General features: G+C 41.7%; 1 protein-coding gene across 1 annotated transcript in view; it reads left to right on the forward strand.

Moving 5' to 3' along the window:
- Positions 1–18,090, forward strand: part of LOC147677797 (ATP-binding cassette sub-family C member 12-like) — a 1,863,878-nt gene that overhangs the window by 1,650,379 nt on the left and 195,409 nt on the right. Inside the window, exon 29 of the mRNA XM_086945587.1 lies at positions 11,718–11,831. Within this exon, the coding sequence (XP_086801713.1) occupies positions 11,718–11,831 (114 nt within the window). The remainder of the gene's footprint in view (positions 1–11,717; positions 11,832–18,090) is intronic.

The following is an 18,090-nucleotide window of genomic DNA, read 5'->3' on the forward strand; positions in this document are numbered from 1 at the left end:
AACATGTTGGTTCCAATGCAATGTGACAATTGTACTCTCGCAATCAGGTTGATGGGTCAGTTCTGCAAAACTAAGGCAGGAGATGCATCGATTTTCTAGCAAAGCAGCTCTCGCACCTACTTCTGAGACTAGAACTAGAGAGGGCATCTTAGGCAAGGGCAGGACACACAGATAGCAGAGTCCAGCAGCAACCATAGAATTGCAGGCAGTCTTTTGTGTCCCTGAGACTCCAGAAGAACAGGAGGAAAGATAAAAAGCCCTTGGAGATAACTTTGAATGAAAGAGAGAGTTCAGCTCTTCTTCAGCAGAGTCAGAGAGCAGCACTCAGCAGGGCATCAAGCAGGCAGCAGTCCTTCCAGAAAAGCAGTCCATGTGAGTCCTTTGAGCACATCAGCTCTTCTGACAGAGGTCCAGTTCAAAATCCAGGAGTGGCAGATTTGATGGGGTCATAGACCCAGTTCTTATACTCAAAAGTGCCTGCAATGTAGGGGGTGACTTCAAGGGTACTCTTTGAAGTGCACAAGGATCCCTTTCAGCCCAGTCCTGGCTCCAGGCTTCCAGTCGGGGGTAAATTAGTCCTTTGTGTGAGGGCAGGACTCAACCTATCCAAATGTAAATATGAGCCACCTCTCCCCCTTCCTGCCCAGGAAGGCTATCAGTATGCAGATAAATACAGATGGATCCCCTGTCAATCCTAGCCATTCCTCTGTTGTGGCTGCCTTGAGGTAATGCACAAAGTTTAATCATCACCCAACCCAGACTTTTATTGAAGCCATTTTGTCATGCACACAGATTTATAAGCAAAGAGAAATACTTACTTTCTAAAAGTACAAAAACCGAGGGGGATAGGCCCAAAGGACGAGAGCCAGGTAGGACCACACAAAATCCTACATGAAACGCAACATCACTCAAAGACAACAGATGGCAATAGACATTTTGAAACAGGACACATCTGTAGTGCTAAAGCAAGCCGATAAGGGCGGGCCTCAGTTATTTGGCCCAGGGAGATGAATATATCATAAGGAAGGAACCAGGTATACAATCAGGAATGGTACCGGAAGGTCAAATAAGATCCAACAATGTCCACACAGGAATTCATTTTAGGAATATTGAAGGCAGGACTGGACAGTGGGTTTTTGGGACCCAATGAATTTGATTATCTATCTAAAAAATTTCCCAGGATCCTGGTAATTTATTTTCTCCCCAAAATACTCAAAAGACTTGAGGACCCACCTGTAAGACTCATCGTCTCAGGAAGCGATTCCCTCTTAGAACCAATTTCAAAATATGTTGATTTTTTCCTCAAGCCAATTTTGGTGGATGTGCCCTCCTACTTGTGAAACACCACTGATTTCATCAATGAGGTTGAAGGACAAGAGTTTGATGATTCTTCACAATGGATGGTTTTCTTTGATGTAACCTCCTTGTACACACAGATACCCCAAGATGAGGTACTCCAAGTAATAGAGGCATTTTTGGATAAAAGACCACGTCTCCATCAGGTACCAACAGCATTTATTTTACAACTTGCGGAGGTGGCTTTAAGGAAAAACTATTTTAACTTTGAAGATTCATTCTTCATCCAGGTGAAGGGTACTGCCATGGGTTGTCCATTCGCTTCAGAGGTGGCGGTCCTCTTCATGGCAAAATATGAAGATAGAATCATCTTCAATAACAACCCATTAAGAGAAAAAATTGCGCAATGGCTGCGCTACATAGATGATTTTTGGTGTCTATGGAGTGGGTCCAAGGAAGAGTTAGAAAGCTTTTATGGTTGGCTCAACAGGCGCCATGAGGACATTAAATTCAGTTTGAACATCAGCAGGACAAGCCTGACGTTGTTTGATATGGAGGTGTCCCCCAATGAGAAAAATGTACAACCACTTTACACAAAAATTCTACTGATAAGAATAATATTTTAGATCACAGAAGTGCTCGCCCAAGGAGCCTGAAAGAAAACTTGCTGTATGGTCAATTGCTGCGGATATTGCGAAAGTGTTCAAGAAAATCTGATTATGAACAGCATGCAAAAATCTTCTGGGAACAGATGATCTTGATCGGATATCCTAAGAAACTACTAAAGCATGCAATAAAATGAATACGCCTAGAGAAGATTTGCTACACAAGAAATTCAAACCACCATTGGAAGGATTGGTTTGTGTTACAACTTTCAGTCCAGATACCAACAAATTCAGACAAATTGTGTTACAAAATTGGCACCTGTTGGGAAACCTCTTAGCCATGAAGAAAAACAGGAGCATTGGCCAGCTTATTGTGAGAGCTGACATTTTTCCATCACAAAGCAAACAAAATCTAAGGACACAATGGCATTTAAAACCAGTTGAGGGTCATCACAAATGCAGAACTTGTGCTGAATGTGACTCCACAATAGAGGGGGTTGAGTTCTCACACAAAAATATCAAATGTCGTCATGCTGAATTCACAAAATTCAAATCTAAGAACAATATTTATGCGATACTTTGCTCTTGTGAGAAATTATATATAGGCAAGACAAATCAGCAGATCAAACAGTGCATCAAGCAACATAGTTTCAGGATTCAAAATAAGGTGGTTACTGCACCAATGGTGAAACACTTCATGGATAACTTGCACAGTGAACAAGACTTTAATTGGACAGTCTTGTCAGGTCTGGATACAGCCAAACACCTGATAGACATCGACAATGCATTGCTACAAAAGAAGCTTACCTAATTCTAAAGTTTAATAGTGCAGTAACTGGCTTGCATGGGATGACAGAACTTTCAAGAGTATAGCTCAGAACTGCCTGTCCCAGAATGCACCATCCCGGTCTTCACCACAATGGGACCTGAACGTTAAGGTGATTGGTCCATAACATTTTCCCATGATTCATAGGGTAAAAATACAGGGGAATGCCTAACTGACAGTGAAGTTGTGGTGCATATCGGATATAGAATATGGATGCTCTCTGACTTAAAAACAGTAAGTGTGCTTAATGCTAGAATCTAGCATGTTTATAATATCGTTGACAAGTTGATGGCTTCAGTTATATGTCAAAAGTATGTGGAAGGTGGATGCACAGCCTGTTTGTTAATAAGGTTTTCGTGGAAGTTTAAAGTTCAAAATCCACAATGGGTTTGGATGGTTGGGTGCTCCTGTAGGTGGTGTGTCCGTCCAGGCACGTCAGTATTATAGTCATGAATAAGTGCGTTCACCAAAAAAGTGGAGGCATCCCTAGGTAGGGCACACCTTTGGTTCTTGGAAACAAGACTCCTTTAGAGATTGCAAGAATTTTCGATTTAGTAAGTTTATTGTTTCACAATTCCGAATTTTTCATCATGATTTCAACAAAGAAATTAAATTCATTTCCAATGACAGTCAAACTGTTACACAAACGTTCTTTGAACGCTCCAATGCATTTCGGGCTGAGGAGACCTTCATCTGGGAGCTCTAAAATATAAAACATGAAAGATATAGCATTCAACTCTAGTGTCCACAGTATCAGAATAAAACAAAACAGTATACAGTGTGCATGTTTCAAAACGAACGGTAAATGTGAAGTGACATAGATCGTGTCAAACGTGCCGTGGGTGTCTAAAGTGGAGGTCTTTAAGCAGTTGGTGATAGAGCGTCAAAACACTTACGGTCGTTTAAAAGCGAATCTTTAAGATTTCAGACTGAAAGAAACAAGAGTGAAAAAAGTTCAGTGTGCTGTCACAAAACGCGCGGTGATATTCTCAAAGTGAATGCACTTATTCAGTAATATGTCCCTCATTCGTTTGTAGGGATGCAATGATTACAGAAATAGGCGCCTGCCTTTGAGCAACTCAGGAATGTTTGAAAGGTGCTTTTTGACCTTGTTCAGTTGAGTTGCCCAATGTTCATGTATTTAAATATACTAAAATAGATACAATCATTTTAATGTTTTGTAGAAATTCCCCCCGGCACATACTACGAAGCACACTGTAGTAATTTTGTTGAGAGATTCTAGATACCACACAAATAGGAGTCAGAGCAGCAGCTCTGTCCGAGAATCAGGCAATCAGGTACAGAAATTTGAATTAAGCATATTTAAGGAGAGTAGTGTTTAGTTTTCATTTTGCGGAGTTTGCATCATTCATTTATGTTTATTTAGAAATTGCTGACCATTAACATGAAGCCCTGATGAGAATCCCGATACCAAAGGACAGGGTCTTGATATGGGTCAGCACTTTTTTTCTACACAGACGAATTTGAATAAACTTGGTGTGACGTGAGGGATTTGTATTGAATCGGGTGCCCCAGGTACACTATCTAAACACTTTCACTTTCCCATGTTTGGCACATGTTTGACCCCTAAAAATAAGATAGCAATAAGAGTATGCTTGTTTCTGATGTTATGATGCAAAAGTCCAATGTTGTTGTACATAAACATGTTTGTACATAAGTATTTCATGCACTGTCTATTGTAAATCGTCATAAGTTTTTTTCATGTTGTGTATGTTGTAGGAGAGTAGGATCTGCTTACTATAGTAACCCCGACTTTTTACTGGTGTTTCACTGTTTTTCGACTTTAGTCTGGCTGGGGCCCTGATACCCAGGACCCCAGCCAGCTGCTTCCTCTCTAAATTTATTGCATGTACATTAGGTACACTCCAGATTGTTACTGGCTTAACCTTGTGAGTCCCTAGTGTATGGTACCTTTGGTACTAAGGGCATAGGTACCCTAGAGGCCTACCAGGGGCTGAAGCATGTATTATGCCAACCCCGGAGAGCCTTCAAAATGGCACCACAGGACAGCTACTGAAGCCTGGGTAAGGTGGTGCATGCACCCCTTACTAAGATATAGGTTACCTATATCTACCTTTAATCACTAACACATATAAACCTATCAGTCACTTCTATGGTAGACCTTATCAATCCTGAAGGCAGAGTCCTTGGTTTTGTGTGTGAGTGTGCCTATGCATGAGCAGGACCCCTCTGCAGCTTTTGTAATCTATTCTCTGAACCTGTTCTGTGATGCAGTTAGACCATATAGTCTTAAGTGCATCATAACCTTGCGGTAAATGCTAATTTTGGAATAGCTGCATCGAAACATGTTGTGTTTGGTGTCAAACACTTTGGAATCCTACCCCCCCCCCCTGCCAGTCCTGATGGCGGGGGTAGAATTCCATCCTTCTAGAGAGAGAAATCATGTACACACTGATCTGACTGGTAATAGTTTAAAAGAGCTTCACAAACTGGATGCTACAGCAACGGACATCGGGTTGGACCTCCTCCTGCTGGACGAAACTCCGGCAGACCGCCTCCCAGTACATAATTTTTACTATTCCAGAAATGTCCTCTATGTTTGTAGAAAACAAGCCCTGGTGAAGGGCCAGGCCCAAAATGCATTGGGCAAGAGAAATTGAAGCATGAACCATTGAAATATGATGTTATATCATTGAAGAAAGTGATATGATATGGATAATGAATAACGAATAAAAAATTATGTGAAACTACATTTTCAAATAGTGATTACATCATTGAAAATCCTAAGGAGTGCTCCCATCCAGGGAGTAACACAAACCAAATATTGAACTCATCCTTATACTCAGGAGGATTTACCAATTAGCACCAACCACCCATCAACTAATTGGAACAATCCATTCACAAGGTGTGCGAAGTCCCTTTCCATTTGGATCAAACATATATCTCCTTTCATTTGGTCATTCACAAGATTATAGACTGGTAAAACAAGCTTCTTTACATTCATTCAGGACTTCGCCTGAAGGCTGCTCTCCACAGCTACCACTAGGATAGCTTTCTATAAAATTGTCTTTAACCTACCATCAATATGGGGTCATTTAGACTGGTGCAAGGTGCCCACTAGAAAAGTAGACAGCATATGCCAATCCAACTTTTCACATGTTATTTTGAAAAATGTGTGTCTCTTCACTTCTCATGCAACTAAAATATATTTGGGAAAATATAAACAATTGCAAAGAAAGGAATGGCTTATTAAAAATTCCATTCAAACAGAAAAGATAGTGTACTGTTTGTTGCTCAAAAATAATAAGAGCATAATGTCAAACTGAGCCAGGTTTTCCTTTTTGTATTCTACTTTCTAAAAGTGACATTTCTAAAATATTAATGGGAAATCCAACTTCACCAGTAAGAATGATTTAATATTATCAATCTAAACATACTAAACTTGGAAAAGCTACTCCTTTATGATTAGGAATTACCACTTAAAAGCATTTAAGGACATTCCCATTGCTAGCCTATGGGAGGAGTAGGCCTCACAGTACTAAAAATAAACCAAATAGGCTGTTTGTCACTACCAGGACACGCAAAACATAAACATCCTACTTTTTATTTACACAGCACCCTCCCAACAGGGCTACCTAGGGTCCACCTTAGGGGTGACCTTTGTGTAATAAAAAGGTGGGTTTGAAGTTAGGAAAGTAGTTTTAAATGCCAAGTCGAAGTGGCAGTAAACTGAACACACAGGCCCTGCAGTGGAAGGCCTGAGACACGTTTGAAAGGCTACTTCTGTAGGTGTTACAATCAGTGCTGCAAGCCTAATAGTGGCATTTAATTTACAGGCCCAGGGTATATGGTATGGCACTTTTTGCTATGGACTTACAAGTAAATCAAATATGAAAACAAATTATACCAGAGAGAGCACATGCACCTGAGCACTGGTTAGCAGTAGTAAAGTGCCCAGAGTCCTAGAACCAACAAAAGAAGGCCAGATAAATAGAAAGGAGGAAGGTAAAATATTTGAGAATAACCCTGCAGAAAGAGCCATTTCCCAAAACATTTGATTATAGTCATGTAAACATTACTAAGAATAGGCACTGTGTCCTTTATGTAGCTCATGTCCTTATACCCAGGACCTCCTGTTTCACATTATATAATGGATATAGGTTTCGAGAATATGATAATGCATGGCTCTCAAACATGTATCAAGTGGAAGATACAAATGGCCAAAGTGACAGGCCTTTTAATGTATGTTGTAAACTTGTATGAAAATCAAAAGAAGAACTACGAAACAATAAAATGGAGTTTTGTAGAGTTCCATTATTTGACATTTAGCATTGTTGATCTTGCTTGAATATTGTTTTTTTCACCATTTTATGTATGACTTGTACATTTTGTTGTATCAGTGCAGACACATTTTGTATTGAGGATTTTTGGATTTGTTCTTGTTCCGTTGAAATATTGAAAAATCATTTTGTCCTTTATAACTCTTCATTTATATAATGTGCTTTCTTTTCCTTTGTATATTGCTGTGAAGGCCTTTTTTGCATTAGTATGACAAAGGCTGTGGTTATCTATTTATACAGTTTCTCGACTGTGTGAACTGTTTCCAATTGCATGTTTGTGGTAATTTGAGATTTCAACTTCCACGTGTTTATTTGTTCCATTGTCTATAAGTTGTTGTTATAATCTGGGAATCAAATGATATTTTATTTGGGATTTTGTGTGAACAAGTAATGATGTGATTGTTGGTCCCTGTTAAGCATGGGCGAATTTTACGAATTTGCGATCCGCGAATTTGCAGATTTGCGAATTCGCAATCCGCAAAATTCGCGCATTCACGCGAATTTGCGGATTTTTTATTTTTGCATGTTCGCGGGTGTTCAAGGGGAACTTTGCGTATTCGCGGGGCGCTTTGCATGTTCGCAGGTTTTTTTTTGCCTGGTTCATCACTGCCACCCTCCCGTTTTTTATGCCCTTCTGCCCTCTGTACCACTTGTTTTTGTGCCTTTCTGCCCTCTGCCCCACTCTTGTTTGTGCCCTTTTGCCCTCTGCCCCACTGGTTTCTGTGCCCTTCTGCCCTCTGCCTAACTCATGCCCTCTGTCCCACTTTGTGCCCTTCTGCCCTCAGCCATAAGTCAGCTTCAACAGGAAGCACTAACAGATAAAGTATAGCAGGTGCTTGAGTTGAAGGTCAAATTAAGTTACACAGTCATTAATCACCCCAAGTTTGGGGTGATTAATGATTGTGTAACTGAATTTGAGATTCAACTCTAGCACCTGCTTTACTTTATCTATTAGTGCTTCCTGTTGAAGCTGACTTTTTGTAACTATCTTAGAGGCTCTGGCAGCTTGCCGGCGCCATTCTAAAATAGTTACAAAAAGTCAGCTTGAACTTTTGACCCAAACCGTTCCGCTCGCGGATTTTGCTGGAAATTCGCGAATCTCGCGGATTGCGAATTTACCGAAAATCCGCAAAATCCGCGAGCGGAACGGATTTTCCGCCCATGCTTAGTCCCTGTGACTGGTAAACCACAAATTTGAAAAGCGATTGATATGTGTCATCCAGTGTAAGATCTGCTAATTGAGGTAGATCAGGAGACCTTTTGTTTTAAGTTGGGAGTGACACATTGGCATTTGGTTGGGGCATATTGGGTTTGTCAAACCATTTTTTTAAGTAGCAGTGTATACATGTATTTGAGTTTAGTTGGCAGATCTGTTACTGTGTCCAAAATGACATCTGTATAGGCTCAATTTTTGAAAGGGAGACTGTAGAGCGAGGGGAAATTGCAGATGAGACTAGGACTGGGTTTGCTTTTATCAGGAAGGGCCCTACAACCTTGTAGTAACATCTCTTTGATCTAGATGGATGCTATGATATTGATAGCATCATAATGTATTGTGTAATATCTATTTCCAACCAGGGTTCAGTGATGAATAGTATGTTTGGTTCCAAGTCTGTCAGTAGATTCAAAACATTTTGTTTGATTTTGCTAATTAAACATAATTTCAGTAGCAAGCAATTTTGGTGAAGTAACTTTTGTTTCAGGAAGGAGGGGTTTGCATCCACATTGCTGTGGGTGCCATCTTTTGAGTCTTTTGTTAATGAGTAACTGTTGCTGGGTGAGATTTTTTTCTCATGTGTATTTAAAAGTGAGGAAACAGTTAGACTTGTTTGACTTTTTGTGTTAGAATTGTGGTTTTCCTTGTATGTGAAATTGGTGTTGATGTAAGAAAATGTTTTGCTTTTGGAATGGAGATAAAAGCTGTTGTGTTCTAGCACAGGAGTTGCACAATTTGTATGAGTGGTGATGTCTGTTTTTCGTTCTTATTTGTTCAAAGTGCATAGTGTAATAAGAGGTAGTGGAGGTTATATCTTTCTAGTCTTAGTGCTCAAAATTCAGTTTTTGAAAAGAGTTACCAGTAGGTGAGTTTGAGATATGTTGTAGTCTGCTGAATGATTAAGGGGTTAGATGAAGAAGACTATAAGGGGTTGGTTTGTGTTCTGGTGTGGTGTTTTGAGGAATTTAGGTGCAAGATTAGGAAGGAGATTGTGAGTGGTTGTTTATATGTGGAGAATATGTAGGAGTGTGAGAGGTTGTTTGTTTGAAGAGTGAGAGCTTATGAAGTGGTAAGATAGTATTGAAGTTCAGATTAGTTGTAAGGAATGCATGTTTTCCAGTAGGAAGAGAAATTGGGAGAGTTAGGAAAGGGTTTGCGTGCTGCAGGAGTTGATGGGTGTTACAGTTTTTAAGGAGCCTGATATTTTAGGGATAGGTTTAACATGCTGTTGTAGGATGCCACTTGCTTGGTGACAAGGGTGGTGAAGAATAACAGAGGTTGTGAGTATGGTGAGGAAGAATTGTAAGAATAGATGGGTAGTGCTGTACTTGTGGCAGTTGTAAATGAGGAGAAAGTGAGTGGGTAGTCCACAGAGTAGTTATTTGGGGACAGGAATGAGTGTGGGTGGGTGTTTGCGGATGAAGGAGTAAGGAGGAGAATAGAAAGAAAGGTAGAAGGTGAATATTGGTACATGTCTATTTTAAATTGAAATGAGGAGACATTAAGAGTGACTTGTTATAGTTTGTTGGCAAGGATGTTTATTGGCTGTGTAACTGGAAAAGAGGGATAATTATATTCTAGAGGCAACTATGCCCACGTGCCAGATGTAGGTGTTATACTGGTCAAAGTTTCTAGCCCTACCAGGCCCAAACAGGTAGGGCCATTAAATTGTTGTCTTTTATCTGGAATCTGGCTGGACATCCTAAAGATTATTGTTTAAGTAGCAGGGAAAGCCACAGCGTTCTGGTGACCCAACCCAATGAGAGCTCTAGGTCCTTGGTCTAATGAGAGTCCTAAGCCCTTTGCTCAAAGAAAGCCATGAACCCTGGATCCAATGGGAGCACTTGGTCCACTGAGAAACCTATGCCCTTGTCAGTTGAGAGCCCCAAACCTTGGGTCCAATGACAGCTCTTAGACCTTAGTACAAAGAGAGCCATATGTCTTGAGTCTAATGAGAGCCCTACAACCTGAGTCTATTGAGGGACCTAAGCCCTTGGTTGAATGACAGGCCTTGCCCTAATACTTAGGTGACCTAGCTCCAATAGTCAAGTGACCTATGTTTAATAGGAATACAAGCCCTAGTCTACTTTAGGGGTTGAGGAGGAGAGGGGACTGATAATGTGACTGTGTGGGCTGAAAATTCACTTGGGTGGCTCATCTAACCAGCTTTGTCTGATTAGCAGCAGACTGACCTTAATACAGTTTCAAAATGTTATCCTCGTATTTAGGTGAACCAAATAAATCTCTTTACTTACAATTTCAAGAACTTAAACCTGCACTTTTAACAGAAACAATAAATGCTATTTTGGCTAAAATAACATCTAAACCTTCATTGCAAAATTATTCTTGTTACAGTTATTAAGCACACCTTTTCTTTTTTTAAACTTAACAAACATATAAATACAACAGTCACAAGAGTGAACAGTTAATTCAAAAGGAGGGTGCTTGGTCTGTTACTGCCTTTGCAAATCTTCTCATTCCCGGCCTGGACTGCAGTCAAAGGTTGGGCTAGAAATCAAAAAAGATGTTTTGTCCAAGTATATCACATATCTAGGTGTGTTCCAATTCAGGGTGGTTTTTGCTGCAACCTGGGCAAAATTATCCGGAAAACTTTGTAATTTTGTAAAGTTTGTATATGTTTATTTTTTTGCCACATTTGAGTCAAAATCGTGACATTTTTGACAATTTATAATGCATTTATTCTTTTAAAAACAACAAATGGTCCTGCATAACATATACTTCTCAGAAAAGAGCTAGGGTCTCTTTGCAAGACCTGTGCTAATTCAAATAGTGCCACTAATAGAAGTTGCCGCCCTCTTTGGGTTCAATGTGTTTTGACTCAGAGATGAAATCTAGTTGAAATCTTGGTGGATTGGGGAATTACATGCAAATCAGGCTGACATTTCAGATTCCCTAACTAATTCCTCCTTTCTCCGTTCTGGAATTACTGATGTTCCTGGTACCGGTGGAATACCCTGCCATTTGCACCTCAACTGTAATGGGCTCATCTGTTTTCTTCTCCTACAAAATAAAACAATACCTGGGCGAAGGCAACAATGAAAACGGAAATTTCACACACCCTCCAAAGGGCAAATATCTAAGTTACTGCAAATCTCACTGGGGAACAATGCTTTGCTCGCTTCTGACCACAAACCCTTCCTAGGTGAATCTCAAAAAATCTGTATGAATGGCTGCTAGCAATTTGGAGATTTGTTAGTGCTTAGTGAGATGAATCGATGGCTAGTCTTGAACAAGGCCTGAGGTATATAATTTTTGCATTGATTTGGCAGTGTGACGATGGAAGCAGATGAGAAGAAACCCTGGTGTTTGCACCTAGAGAAGGTACACATAGCTGTGGCACCTACAAGTGAATTGAAAGTGTTAGCCACGAGCCAGACAGGGGATCTCATTGTGTTTATAAACATGGGTTAAATGCTGTTTTGTCACTCTAGATATCACAACTGTCGGATAAATTGCAAGCAGAAGTTGTAGAAAATGGTGAAAACTTTTCTGTGGGGCAGCGACAGCTTCTCTGCATGGCACGAGCTATACTTAGAAAATCAAAGGTAAGAATTTATAGAGACATTGGAGCATTATTTCAAGATACACATATATATTAAAAGTGTATTTTAAAGCCTTATTATTGAATGTTTGTCAGTAGTTTTACAGCTCATATTTGTACAGAAAAGTGGTCTATCTGTGAATTATTTCATGTACTCCACAAAGCTAAACATATAGAAAAGTTAAACACAGCATTTTTTCTTTCTTTCTCTGTTGGTAAAAACACATTGACAATGACAATGCTTTTTCTTAGAACATTAATCAGCACACCTGACAAAAGTATGTTTGTCAGGCCAAGCGTCCAGCAAGCATCAACCAAATAATCCTCCCCAGTGTGTGCATATAAACATTGTAAAGGTAGTACGTGTTCAGCAAAATAATTGTTTTTTATTTTCTTTCTTTATGTATGCTGAACATACTCTATAGTACCAAATTTAAACACATGAAAAGCATATTTTGAAAAACATGTTTTTAATTTCCTTGTAATGTGCTATGCATTTGATTTATAATACTACACATTGCTCATAAAATATATTTTTAATATCACCACATTACCTCCAATAAAAAATCCCCAGAAGATTGACAGAAACATCTGCAACCTCAGGCACACAATGAATACTAATTGCACCACCTTCACAAGCTCTATGTTCTTCTAAAGAGTACTAAAATAAAAGAATACATCTTACAATAGATTTATATATTGAGTAATGTGTAATATGGGTTTCAGGTGACATTTAAAAGCTATGTCGCCTTCGGACTTGTGATTTGTAAATATTACCAGAAAAAACCTTGCTGCCAATAGAGGACCATATTACAGAGTTTCCTTTCATGCATTCTCTCTCTGTGTATATATATATACATTAATATGTGTCCTTTAAGTCACAAAGGTAGGCCTTGGTTCAGATGGAGAACTTTTTTTTTAAATGGTGTAAATCTGTTCAGTAGTTGCTGAGAAAATCAAATAAAAGTTTTGATATTTAGAGGCACGGATGATCCGCGCACCCTCCCGACCATGAGCTACATTCTAATTGGCTGTCAACACTTCAAACCAGGAAGTGTTGGCAGCCATCTTTTGCTTGCTGATACACAAGAAAAGAGAAAAAGAAACACGCAAAACAAGAAAAGAGGGCAGAGTAGAAACACCCTGACTCCCTAAGCCCCCAAAATTTTTTATTTTTTTAAATTGGCTGAATTCGCGCTGGGTGCACGAATCCAGCCAAGAAAATAAAAAATAAATGAAGCGCAGGCTCCCGTGCTTTGTTATAATTTAGCCCCCGGGTGAGCAGTCCCGGGGGCATGCGAAAAACTAATAGTGGGGGCCAAGGGTGGTCCTAGCCCCGGGGAACGCCACCCCCGGGGCCTTCTATAAATATTTGCGGGGGCTTACTGCCCCCCACAGCCCAGTGGACAGACACCCCCTGGGGCTTTGTTTTTTATGTGTGATGGATCCAAACCCCCCAAGCCCTGGGGACCGCCACCCCCTGGGGCTTTCATTATTAAATTTGCGGGGGCACACGGACCCCCGACCGCCACCCCTGCTTTGTGTTTAATTAAGACACCTGTGTGGGGTGGCTCATCTGCTCACACCCCCCGGGGACCGCCAACTCCATGGGGCACTAATATTTAAATGTGCGGGTCCGTAACGGACCCCCGAGCCCCAGAGACCACCACCCCCGGGCCTTTGTCAATATTGAGAGGGGCCCCGTGGCCCCCTCCTGGAGCCAGTGATGGCCCTGGGGACCACCACCCCCCAGGGCCAGCTCCTGCAGTTTCCCGGGGTGCCCATCCCCGGGGCACTCTAGTTTCCTATGGCAGGTTGGGAGCCTCGCGGTTCACATCCTGTCATAGCAAACTCTGGCTTGGATTTTGGAAGAGAGAGCAGGAAACCTGCTCTCTCTTCCAAAATTCAAACCAGATTGCATTTCCACAAGGGGAGCTGCATGGGATAACAGACGCCTCAGGAGGGGGGCCACGTAGTCCCCCTCCTCTATAAATAAAACAAATATATACATATGGCCATGCCCCGGGGGATGGGTCCCCGGGACAGAAATTGGCCTCGGAGGCGGGCCACGTGGACCTTTTTCCCCATAATATAATTATATAAAAAAAATTGCCCATGCCCCGTGGGGTGGGGTCCCCGGGCTCAATATGGCCTCGGAATGGGGGCCACGCAGCTCCGGTCCATAAAAAAAAAAAATTGGGGGCAGGCCCTGGGGGATGGGGTCTCAAGGCCCATAAAATGGGTAAGGAAGGGGGCCACACAGTCCTTTTAAAAAAAAAAAAAAAAGACGCAATCGGGCCTGGGGCTCTGCCCTCTCCTAGCAACACTGTGATGTCACTGACCATGTCATGAGTGAAGTAATATGTGACATCATCAGCAGTGCATTGTGGGGGCGCGAGTTATAGTTAGCTGAACTTACTATAACAGGGGAATTTCTCTGGTTTTGTACGAGTGAAATGTCCAACTAACTATAAATTTCCCTAAAACCTATGTTTTTTTCAGTGAATTTCTAAGGTTTTTTAAATGCTAATTTCTAACTTTAACATGCCTGAAACCTATGATTTTTTCAGTGAATACATTTATATATATATATATATATATATGAGGGGGTTCATTTTGCCATAGAAAGTATGATTAGTGCTGCAGAAAGAACAATTAGGGCACATTTTGAGTGACTTCTCAAATCCTCTTCTATTTCATTAAAAAAATTCTGACATGCAGACTGAAACATGCAAATTTCAATACCAGCAGCAGACTTCCCTGATGAGCAGTAGCTTTACTACAGTGACCTAATAAGCAACTAGAGTGCTAACACACTGAATTTATGGCAAACGTGTGACACATCTGAATGCCTTCTTGATGGAATCAAAGTAAAAAACTAAAAGTATTTCCTATAGAGGAGACTGTAGTAAATGAGGAAATTAGGAAACTTCATAACAAATAATTCTCCCAAGATGGCCACCAGAGACAAAAGAGACCAAATGTAGCACAATTATCACCCAGATTTAGCCCAAGTATAGCCCAAAGACAAAATGTACCAGCGTGTTCTGAAAAACAACTAGAGCACTAACAGTCTTACTTTTGACAAAAGTATGGCACACCTGAAGACGTCTTGATTGGAATAAACTGGTAACACTTAAAACATTCAATTTAAAAAGGAACAAAATTAGGGGTTCATTTTGCCATTGAAATTATGATTAGTGCTGAAGAAAGGAAAATGAGGGCACATTTTGAGTGACTTCAAAAATCCTCTTTTATTTATAAAAATATTCTGACATTCAGACTGAAACATGCACTTTTAATAAAAGCAGCAGACGTCCGTGGTGAGCAGTAGCTTTTCTACAGTGAGCAACTAAAGTGCTAACATTCAGAATGTATGGCAAATTTGTGACATATCTGAATACCTTCTTTATGGAATCAAAGTAAAAAACTGAAAGCATTTCCTACTGAGGAGACTGCGTAAATGAGGAACTTAGGAAACTTCATACCAAATAAATCTCCTGAGATGGCTATCAGAGACAAAAGAGCCCAAATGTAGCACAAATATCACCCAGATGTAGCCCACTTGTAGCCCAATGACAGAAGTGTCCAAAACACTTTTTATTTTTTGTGTTTTTGCAGTATTATATAGTGCTGACTGGTCAGGTATTGGACTGCTTTACATGGGCATTGGTTACATCACACAAGAGCCAATTCATTTTGGTTTTAGACATGGGGGGATTAGGTGATTTTACCAGTATCACAGAATGTCGAGCTGAAGCAGAAACTCCAACCTGGTTCCCCAGTCACAAAGTCTGCAGCTCTGGAATTAACACCACATCCTCTCCCCTAATTGAAACATTTAATCAAGTGGTCAACTGGATAAAAAAACATAAAGATAAAAAATAATTTAAAAGTGCTTTGTCGCTATTTGAAAATTCAGAAAATATGTCCTCATTTTAGTTTTTTAGAGCACTAACCATAATTTTGATGCAAATAAGACAATCTCATGTACGTAATTTCTAATGGAAATGCTCTATGTATTAAAGTTTTGATTACATCAAGATGACATCAGGTGTTTCACACTTCTGTAATAAATATAGAATGTTAGCAATCTAGTTGTTCATTAGGATACTGCTGAGTGGCAGAGGCCAGGGGCACTGACTCTGAAAATTGAAGGCAGGTAGGAGGGGGCAGAGGCAACAATCTGACCACACATTGGCAAGCAGGAATGGCAGTGGCAGCACGGCAGACTATGGAGGGCAGTGGAAAGGGGGGCAGGGGCAAGAAACCAACAATACATGACTGGCAAGAGAGGGTGTGGCAATATAATAGACCATTGTGGGCAGAAGGAAAAGGCATGGGTAGTACAACCATACATGCCAACAGACCTGATTCAGCCAGGAAGCATTCAATGTTTTTAAGCCCAAATGGGCTTTAGTTGATCTGTCTCCTGTCTACAATCTCCTCTTTTTCAATGTAAGTCAAAGGGGAAAATCAATACCCCAGTTTTTTTCCAAATCTCCCTCTTACCAAGTTCAAAATGTTAGCAAGTATGGTACATTGGATCATGGAAGGCAGGAGGAATTGGGGTAGGGAGATGGACTTGGATAACAGAAGATAGGAGGAACATGGAGAGGTGCACCAAACTGAACCTTCAGGGCAGGCATCAGGGTTTGCAGCAGCACAATACACCACACAGGGCATGCAGGACAGAAGTGCAGCACAACAATCCATTGAAAGCAATAGGGAGGGGACAGGACCATACACATGGACAACAGAGAACAGAAGGGAAAAAAGGCAATGGTAGCTAGCTGACCATAATGGACCGACAGGAAACAAAACTGCTGCATAACGGACCATAAAGGGCATGAGGGATGGATCAGGGGCATTACAATGGAACAGACAAGACAGGAGGGAGGGACTCGGGGTCTGCACATGGAAACAGAGGGTTGGGGGCAAGGGGGCAGGGCAGGAGCAGCAAGATGACCACGGAGGTCAGTGAGGTTGGGCACTAGAAGCAAGACACACCATGGAGAGCAACAGTGAGACTATAATGGCATACACACAGACCATGGAGGGAAGGTGGGAGGGTGTCAAGGTCAGCTAGCTGACCACACAGGGAAGGTGGGAGGGGCTGTGGCAGCACAGAAGACCATGCATGGCAAGCAGGAGAGTTAGTGGCAGCACAATGACTATGATGGGCAAGAAGGAGGGTGCAGGGGCATGCACAAAGGATCATGGAGGAACGAAGGGAGGGTCAGGACCAGGGCACAGACAAGAAAGTTCAGGGGAAGGGGCCTCACAACAGACCATGCAGCGCAGGCGGGAGGAGCAGTTGCAGCACAACAGACCAGGGAGGATAGAAGGGAGGGTCAGGACCGGGGCACAGAAAAGAGAGTTTGGGGGAAGGGGCCTCACACAGACTATGCGGGGAAGGCAGGAGGAGCAGTTGCAGCACAACAGACCAGGGAGGGCAGAAGGGTGTGGCAGTAAAAGGGGCCATGGAGGACAGGAGGAAGGGGATAGGGGCATGGAATGTGGGCAGGCAGGGTGGAGGTGGCAGGGACAGGTTACAGTCATCTGACAATGCTAGGCAGGTGGGAGGGGAGTGCCAGCTTAACAGAACACTCAGAGTAGATAGGAGTGGCAGGCCCAGGGAACATGATGGGCAAAAAGGATAGAGTAGGAGCATGCACACAGACATCGGAGGGCAGGGGGAATGAGAATAGAGGCAGCAGGCTAAGCACAGAGACTAAGCAGGAGGTCAATGATGGGGCAGCACATCAGACCATGCATGGCAGGAGGGAGGAGGCTAGTCCATGGATTCAGACAACAGAGGATAGGGAGGAGGTGGATGGGGCAGCAAGCTTACAGTTCAGAGAAGGCGAGAAGACCAGTGGCAGACCAATGACCACATAGGGCTGTAATAAGGGAGCAGGGACATGGACTTGGACAATGGATGGCTAGGAGGAGAGAAGGCAGGAGCAGCAAGCTTGGGTGGGGGCAGCACAATACCAGGCCCTGCTCCCACTCCACATCAATTGTGATATGCAGCTTAACATTTAAAAAAACCTAGAAATTTGCTGAAAAAAACAAAGATTACAGGGATGGTATAGTTAGACTTAGATTTCACTCATACACAACCAGTGAAATTCGGCAGTTATAGTTACCTGAGCAAGCTATAACTTACGCCCCGCAATGTACTGCTAATGACCTCAGACATTACATGATTCATGACATGGTCAGTTACATCACTCATGACATCACTCATGACATCTCAA

Source organism: Lissotriton vulgaris, chromosome 12 (genome assembly GCF_964263255.1).
Source record: "Lissotriton vulgaris chromosome 12, aLisVul1.2, whole genome shotgun sequence".
Classification (NCBI taxonomy): Eukaryota; Metazoa; Chordata; class Amphibia; order Caudata; family Salamandridae; genus Lissotriton; species Lissotriton vulgaris.